This window comes from Pseudochaenichthys georgianus, chromosome 20 (genome assembly GCF_902827115.2).
Source record: "Pseudochaenichthys georgianus chromosome 20, fPseGeo1.2, whole genome shotgun sequence".
In the NCBI taxonomy this organism is placed as follows: domain Eukaryota; kingdom Metazoa; phylum Chordata; class Actinopteri; order Perciformes; family Channichthyidae; genus Pseudochaenichthys; species Pseudochaenichthys georgianus.
Window position 1 is genome coordinate 22234814 of NC_047522.1, and position 9328 is coordinate 22244141.

A 9328-nucleotide genomic window follows, 5' to 3' on the forward strand; every position below is an offset into this window, starting at 1 on the left:
CTGACCCTGAACCATGCAGTCTGGGTTGCTGGAAGTGACATCATAACACAGGATCAGTACCTACAGAACTTAAAGGAGGTCAGGCTAGTCTATGCATCAAATGATCTACTGGTACACAACCACACAACCCCTTTTTACACACGAAAAGACACAAAAAGCCCACCGCAGATACAGCTAATCACAATCCCAGCCACTGTGTTCTGTTCCTCTATCTCCAACATGGCATGTTAAGATATGAGCGAACCCCCCTGCAGGATCCGAGCAACCAAACAAACAATGATATCAATGGGAAGTGTTCGAGGGAAGGTGTTTGTATCCTCTGAACCGGCTCCAACTCGCAAAGAGTCCAATTTATTCATGAACATCAGAGACAATTCTATAAACCTTTGTGTTCTGACATCATCATTAGGGTGGCAAATGAAAACAACGTTTCCAGATGTTGCTATCTCCCATGAAGTGCATCTTTTAAAAAGGCCGTGAGCAGCAGGAGGGTGATGATCTGTTCGACGTCGCTGCAGCAGCTGACAAACCGCGCGAACGGATCATTTTTCTCACTACCAACCGGAAGTCGGTTTGTGCTTTAACTTACGCTAAAGTGTCCAGATGTCCTTGGACATTTCAGCCATCCTTCTTCTCCACAGCTGCACGCAGGTTAATATCTCCTGTGAGCAGCAGCTGCGGCAGCGAGGAGAGTCCTAACTGCAGCTGGCGGGAATCCATACATTAGGAACTAGTCAGAAGTGATGGTGTGTGACATTAAGTCTTGGGTCTTAAGATGCGTGCACAGCGGTGTCTTCACTCATCCAACATCTGATAAATCCAGACGTCACTTGCTTTCCATTTACGCCTGTGTCGTGCAACACTCAGGAAATCAATCTGTCTCTCCCACGTGAACGGCTGCTCCTGGAAGTGTGTCATTTTCTTTTTAGAGGCTGTGTGATTCATGCGTTAAAGGTGCAAAAAAACAAATTGTGTTTTTAAACAGTCCAATGAACTCCCTCCACGGAGAGACTTAACAGATCATTCACACACACACACACACACACACACACACACACACACACACACACACACACACACACACACACACACACACACACACACACACACACACACACACACACACACACACACACACACACACACACACACACACACACACACACACACACACACACACACACACACACACACACACACACACACACACACACACACACACACACACACACACACACACACACACACACACACACACACACACACACACACACGTTTTGCAAATGGCCCCGGTGAGATTGAGTGGGGTGAGGGAGAAGTGGACCTGCCCCCCACCTCTGAATGGTCACCTCTGATCCCGGTGCAGATTGGGATGCTGACAGCTCACAGGATGCATGGCTTTAGTGAAGGTCAGGCCTGAGGACACAGCTACACTAATGACAGAAGGACAGTGGGTGGAATAATGGAGATAAACATTTGGGTGAAATGTTGCTGCCACCTACTGGCCAAGGGATGTAACTGCGTATAACCTGTACAACTCATGCAAATACAGGTTGTTGAGTTTGTTCACAATGTCACGTGACAGTATTCAAATCAGTTCGTTTTCACATTAAATAGGTCAATTATGAATGTGCATATGAACTGGTTAAAGGAATACTTTACCCCCGAAATGAGAATTTGTATTTCATTTATTCACTCGTTTTTTATCTTGAGTTCTTGAAGGAAACTTTGTTTGATTAAATGGAAGTAAATGGGGGCAAAATGTAACAACAGCAAGTATTAATAAAACATGTTAAGTTTGTGCAAGTTATCCAAATGTAATTGATCCAATCAGGGATCAAGGATTTTTGATCTAAGACAATTTCGTGGAAAAACTGTAAGAAATTATTTTCTACAGCAGAATTAGGACAAACTACGACAAATATGTACAAAGACAGAAAGTTAAAATGTGTATATCATTTAATCAACATCAAACACCTTCACAGTTATTGTCATGGAATAAAAAGGTTACGCAGCTCATGCCAAACATTAGATATTACAGGTTTAAATGCAGTGTCTATAAAGATGTAGCAGTTAATATGTAGTAACTGATACAGACTTTTATGTTATTCTGTATTCAAAAGATGTCACTCAGCGTGGGTTCAGTTTCCTTCTAGCTCGGCCCACTCACTGTACCCTCCTTTATAATGTCTGGACCTGGGAAGAAGAAGCATGAAGAGAAGAGCTTAGCCTCTGATCACTGATGTTGCTGTTTCTACTAAAAAGGTCATGCAGCGTTCAACAAACCAAAGCAGGGTATGAGAGCACCGCACTCTAATATGCAGCAGGATTCATAATTGAATATATGTGCCATTAACTGTATAGCGCTCCGACGAAGCGTATTATGTGGTTGACATTTTCCTACATGATTGCAATCCGAGTCACGCTCTTTAGGTAATAGCCATTGCCCTTTACAAGGTGATAATTGGACTACAGGTGCATACTGTGTCCGTTACCTGCTGAATCCCAGCCGGCGGGCGATGTCCAGAGCCTTGGAGCTCCTGCTGCCACTATTGCAGTGAAACACGATGTTGTCGTCGTCTTTCCCAGGAGGCCTTATGTCAAATGTCTGCTGAAACTGCTCCGAGGACAGCTTCAGGGACTCCTCCAGGTTGCCCACTGATATCCAAACAATATACGATTTAAAAAAAAACATAGACAGGCCCCTTTAATCCCAGATGTGTTAACACTTACACGGGATGTTGAGGGAGTCTGAAATGCGTCCAGCCTGGTTTTCATCAGGATTTCTCACATCGAACAGCTGGACGTTTCCGCTGGACAGCATGGTCTTCAGCTGAGAGTAGGTCACCACAGAAGCTGAGGGGGAAACATGACACTTTATTATACAGGAAAATACACCTTTTTACCAATGGAACGCATCCTGCTGCCTGCAAGAGCCTACTCTTACCCTCCATTGGTTTATCCGAGCTGGTCACTGCTGTGAGGATAAACTAGACCTGTTCCCGACCACTGACAGACCTTTGTTGTGCACTTGAAACAAAATGCCAGAGTCAACCAAACTCTGTGTTTGAGACAATAACAGAACACACTGCAGGCCATTCAGAGTCACAATGCTGGCAGGAGGCACAGGCAGCCGCTGATGATGCCTTCAAACATTATTCTTAATGCGTGTACACAGTGGCGGCTGGTGGAAATTATTTTTGCTGGGGCTAATTGAGGCTTAAAAATATGAGATAATCCATAATCTTCAGTGTGGTTAGCTTTGAATCTTCCAAAAGTGTGCAACAGTACAGTGGGTCCACACACACACTGCAGAACACTGGTGCTTTGGGAACACTCAAAGGATTTAATTCCCATTTAAAATCAGGAGACTAAATACGAACATTATGTGTGTGTGTGTGTGTGTGTCCTGTAAGAGCTGTATTTGTTATCAAAGTGGTAGCAATCAAGGTTTTATGGTGCTCTGATATTACTTTCAGAAGTAGTATATGAACATATTTCTATACTGAATGCTAAAATGTGTAACTCGTTGCGTTAATAAAACAGGACATGTCTAGAATAAAAAAGTCCCACTGCTTAGGGTTGAATCAACAGTTGCTTGTCTACAAAGGAGGGATTATTAAGTGCTACCCAGGAACAGCACTTTACAAACAGCTTGTGTTTTGCTGGACAGCCTCTCCTCCCTATGGACCCCCCCCACCCCTCTCCTCTTTCTCACGGGCTTCTTTTATTTCGTCGGGCTGCATAAATCCTGCGGCGGAGAGACAGACAGTTTCGGGTTTCCATGAGTCTCCAACTGGAGCATCCTCAGGATGTTTCTGCAGCATGGCCCAGGTGAGACTTTCTCTCAGTGTGAACGTGAGAAAATGCGAGAGGGGGGGGGGAGGGGGGGAGGAAGAGCAGTGTGTGTGTGTGTGTGTGCGCAACATGTTCTCACTCCCATCCCGTCATATATTGACGGACGGTCAGGGCCCCTCCCCGTCGCTATATTACGTACAGGGTACCCCTTGCCCGTCAGGCTTCTGCGGGCAGGGCGTCCCATAGACCTTCATTGCGGACAGCGGACCCCTTGCCCGTCAGGCTTCTGCGGGCAGGGCGTCCCATAGACCTTCATTGCGGACAGCGGACCCCTTGCCCGTCAGGCTTCTGCGGGCAGGGCGTCCCATAGACCTTCATTGCGGACAGCGGACCCCTTGACCGTCAGGCTTCTACGGGCAGGGCGTCCCATAGACCTACATAATGCCTATTTTAAGGTTAATTTGGCCATTAAAATGCGTTTTGATGTCATTTTATGGGAGTAATGAGTTTTTATTTCTGATTATTTGTGCAGTACATGTACATGATGTTTAGTTTGCTAGTTATGACGAAGATTACTTCATGAATGCTAACGTTTTTATTCTTTCTTATTGGGAGAATCTAAAGGCAAGAACATCCCAAATATTCATTTAGGTCTTTATTGTAGACCTTTAGTGTCGCCGTCTGTGAGGAAAATACATGGGGCTCAGAGCCTCGTATTTTTAAAATCTTTTTTTCCTTCTAATTTGTTATTCTTTTCAAAATAACACACTTTTATTTACTCACCAATAACACACAATTATCCTTGCTTTTATTTATTGGTTTAATTCCATAATCTCGGTCTTTTTTGGTGTTCGTCAGGAACTGAATTTCAAAATAAAAATAACCGGAAACAGACGTAGGCCTATAAGGGACATTTCGAGCATCATTGCGATTGTCAACATTTTTGAGTTTAGGATGGCCGAAGACACTACACTACCCATAATCCCCAGCTATCGTTTAGGACTACAGTCCCCATGATTACTCTTCAAGGTCTGGGATTGGATGTTGGAGTGGCAGTGCGCCAAGGTTACGCAGAGCGTCAAACAGCTGTTTGAAATGGAACGAAACCACGGCAGTCTATCCAAAACTGGAATCGAACGCCCCCCCAGAACTACACATGCTGGCTATTGTGTTTCGCAAAATGTTCTATGGGACGTCTCTACTGAACTTTTTCGTTTTTCCCACAATTAGAAGTTGCCAGTATTAAACACATTGGTAAAACATATAATTAATAAATGGGTGAAAATCGCTGTCCATAATGCGCAGCATCAATATATAGCATCAATATATAACCACATGACAGCTCATTGATACTTTGTAATTCTACTCCACTACAATTCAGAGGTTAACCTGGTATTTTTACTCCACTGCATTTATTTGAGTTACTTTGCAGATTCTGATTAATGATGTGAAATATAAACAACCCTTAAATCAGACTTTAGTTACACCTGAGTAAAATGCAGGGAAGGTGATTGTCAAGTGCCAACAATCAGGAGAGATATTTGATAGTTGGTGCTTGAGAAGACTAAACATGTATCTGCAATTGACATGAATGGAAACGAGTAATAAAGTATATTAATTACTCGTTATTCTCTACTAATAGTTAATTAAAGACTGAATATTATGGCTATTTTGCACATCCCTTTCAAGATTTCAAAGGTTTGACATATCATACACAACTACGGTGTAGTTATGCAATGAATGAAAAACTTGGGTCACAGGTTCCTCAACAGTGCATTACAAGACATCTATCAATATGTGTGTACCTCCACCATTAAATTGTCATATTCTGCACATTTCTTATTCCATCTACATACATAAGAGTATAATCCATATGTATAATATCAGTTAAAATAAGTGCTTCAACATGGTTAACATTGCAGGAAAGCAATATATTAGACGTTAAGTACTTTGTCAGGCTTAATATTTATAGATAGATAGATGATAGATAGATAGATTTTTTCTTATTTAAAAGAAGATATTAATCTGTTATTTAATGTTTAAATAAAGGTTCATTCGTTTTTCTGTTTTGCACCTCCTCCTATTAATATCTTTGTACATCCTGCACTAAACTGTTTTATTGTAGAGATCACTTATAGTATCTTCTTGATTTTTTATATTTCTATCACAGACCTTCTACTTTCCCCCTATGAAAGTATATGTACTCTTAATATTTTATTAATCAAATATAACACATAAAAACAATAATTCAATAACGTGCTTTAACCACTAGGTGGTGCACACAAGGTACACACAGACACTTGTATGTACAACATCTGAAGATGTGTAGTTTTATGCATGCTTTCACATAATTTTACAGCATATTTCTATACTATTTCAGACTCAGTATTTACATTCTTATATTCAAAATGCAATCCAATTCAAATCAGTAATATCTTTCAAAAACTACAAGTCCTTTTTTATCAGCTGTGCACCGTTATGGTGTAAATATAACCTATCTATGAATTATATCAAATGTAAAAGTCAGCCGAATTAGTGTTGATACTGCAAGGAGACGTATTGTGTGAAGAGAAATTAAAGATGTTTTTTTAATTGTTGCTATATTTATGATCCACGTCAAGTATTCAGTTTCGGCGGCATTTCTTCAGTTTTTCCAAAGGTCTTCTCATCATCATACATAAAGAACTACGGCAGATCTGTAATATGTAATGCAGCCGAACCGTGTATTACAATGCCGTTATGTGATGACTTTCAAAGAGAAAAGCAAGAGCACTCGGAATTAAGTATTATTTTATTCTTTTAAAATGTTTTCCGGATTTCATATAATATAAACACCAAATCCCAGCATGCATTGCGGCTAAAACATCCAATCAGCGTAGCTGAGGATCTTGGGTAATCGCTCGAAATGCCGACGTCCGTTTCCGGTTATTTTTATTTTTATTTCCACCGAGAATAACACGAAGGTCGGCCATCGTTGTTGATCACGTGGTCTGGGAGCTGTCGCAGCGTCCATAGCAACCACCTTAGCAACCATGAATGTGTACACATTCATGAAGTAATCTTCGTCATAACTGGCAAACTAAACATCATGTCCATGTACTGCACAAATAATCAGAAATAAAAACTCATTACTCGCATAAAATGACATCAAAACGCATTTCAATGGCCAAATGAACCTTAAAATAGGCATTTTCCACCGAGAATAACACGAAGGTCGGCCATCGTTGTTGATCACGTGGTCTATGAAGGTCTATGGGACGCCCTGCCCGTAGAAGCCTGACGGGCAAGGGGTACCCTGTACGTAATATAGCGACGGGGAGGGGCCCTGACCGTCCGTCAATATGTGACGGGATGGGAGTGAGAACGTGTTGGTGTGTGTGTGTGTGTGTGTGTGTCAGTCATACTTGCCAACCCTCCCGATTTTCGCGGGAGACTCCCGATTTCATTGCCCTCTCCCCGGTTTCCTCCCGGGGTCATATTTCTCCCGATTTCTGACAAAATCAGATTTACTCACGACTGTTTCCACTCGGACTTTAATACAGCTCCACCATTGTTTGGTTTCCATGGTAGCGCGTCTCTTTAGTAGCCGCGCAACTTAAAGTTTGAGAGGGTGAGGAAGATGAAAACTGAACAAGAATCGACAACTCCACCCTCTGCTCACTCCTTTCCTGTAAAATACAGGTCCAGCCCACACATATGCTCCATGGCGCTACAGGCATTGCCCTTACAACTACAATAAGCATGTAAATGTTAATCTACAGCTCCGGCGATTCACTAGCACCGAGACGCAGCCATCCTCGACAACTACTGTAGCGTCACCTTGGATACGAGTCCAAACAACTCACAGACACACAGGCCAGGGCGCTGACACGGCGCCCTTTGAGCATCAGATCTGACGACGCTGATTGGCTGAAATTGTTTCGGCGGCATAGTATACAGATAGCAACAGTCAGCTTGTTGGCTGCTGCTGCTGCTCTGGCTGAGGGCTCCTTTCTACCGCCCTGACGAGAGAGGGTAATGATACACGCTGCGGCCAGGCAGGAAACATGTGACTTATCAGTAACTTTAGATATCGTAAAACTATTTTAAACGAAATTGTATTGTAGATTATACATTTTACTAATACCAATTATATAATATTTACCTTGTACATTAAAAAAGAAATATAATTTTTATTTATTTTCTAATTTTTTTTATAATGACAATCAAACATGTGGGAAGAGGGTGGGCAGCGCCCCTAGCGCCTCTATGGGCCGGCCGCCACTGCGTGTACAGTACTCAAACAGCATTCAAGGTTACATTTCATTACAGTAGATTGAGAGACACTGTCACAAAGGCAAAGAGGAATATAAGGCTTCCTGTTGGACCTGAGTGTTTGAGCATGTTTACCATTTTCGGATGCGTCTCCAAAGGTGGGACTGGAGGTTGTGAAATCCCGTAAAACAGAGCCAAATGTCCTGTAAGAGCTGCGGTTTACTTCCGCAAAAACCTGGCAGAAACTTCGAGACAGCAGGTAGGAGAGCATGGTGAAGACAAGTGTCCCCTGCAGACTGCTGGGGAGAGGAAACATGACGCAGATTACAGAGGCCTTCTTCTTCTTCTTCTTCTTCTTCTTCTTCTTCTTTTAAATCTGCCACAATAAACCTGCATTGGACGCCATCTTCAGGCGGGAAAGGGCATCAAATGGGATGGGAAAGGGATCAATGTTCGAGATGGGTCTGGCTCAGGTCTGGCTGCAGACCGCAGCAAGGAAGCGTTTCCTATAGGGGCGTTTCCTAACTTTTTTTATCCAATAGCAATTTAAGGGATTCCAGCTGCTTTTATAAATCCTCGCAGAAGAAGTCATTAGAGGCTTCTCAATTCTTAAATTTCCCCTCCTCGACTCCCCTCCTCGAGACTTAGTCCCGCCCACAGGAGATGCGAGCGGAGGACCGAGGAGGGGAACCGAGGAGAGAGGAAGGGAAGCAGCAGACGTTTAAAGAAATGAGAACTCCTCTCCTCTGAGCGGTCATTTTAAAGAGACGTCCGTTCATTATTACGTGGCAACAGCTGCATCAGCTGTCGAGTGTTTTGTCATATTTTATAATCTCTGCTGGATCAGCTGAACATTGTTCCCCCACATATTTACCTTGAATTCATTGAGAGTGCGGTATAATGAGACAATAACAGGCTACAGATGTGGACACACACACACAAATATATTTATATAAATATATGCAATTTAAAGTATGAGAGCACTCTCATAATAACGTAACACAATCAGAGACTGGATATACCCCCCCCCCCCTCTCTCTGGTCGCTGAAATGGGGAATTGAAATGACGGGCCAAAAGTTGTATTTGCAAGTATTAAAAGTAAGCAGAGGACACCAAACCAACTGAGACCCGTCTGTCCGCCGCATCTACGCATGTACAACACACCACCTACACCACACACACACCTACACACGGTACCACACACACACACACACACACACCACACACACACACACACACACGCACACACACACACACCACCACACACAGCACACA

General features: G+C 42.8%; 1 protein-coding gene across 1 annotated transcript; it reads right to left on the reverse strand.

Annotated features, from left to right (window-relative positions):
* Positions 1-1941: 1941 nt before the first annotated feature.
* On the reverse strand, positions 1942-8527 carry LOC117465749 (thiosulfate:glutathione sulfurtransferase). Its single transcript, XM_034108747.2, has 4 exons — positions 8188-8527; positions 2734-2856; positions 2496-2658; positions 1942-2196 (listed from the first exon to the last, which is right to left on the reverse strand). Exons 1-4 carry the CDS (start codon positions 8366-8368, stop codon positions 2142-2144), a joined length of 522 nt encoding a protein of 173 aa, XP_033964638.1. The 5' UTR covers positions 8369-8527; the 3' UTR covers positions 1942-2141.
* Positions 8528-9328: the final 801 nt, after the last annotated feature.

What these genes read in the sequence shown, in the direction of transcription:
- LOC117465749 (XM_034108747.2), bottom strand. Translation starts at nt 8,368, where the DNA reads ATGTTTCCTCTCCCCAGCAGTCTGCAGGGGACACTTGTCTTCACCATG. An exon ending in TGGAGACGCATCCGAAAATG is followed by an intron (nt 2,857 to 8,187) that starts GTAAACATGCTC and finishes TTTCCCCCTCAG; the next exon opens with CTTCTGTGGTGACCTACTCT. An exon ending in AGACTCCCTCAACATCCCGT is followed by an intron (nt 2,659 to 2,733) that starts GTAAGTGTTAAC and finishes TTTGGATATCAG; the next exon opens with TGGGCAACCTGGAGGAGTCC.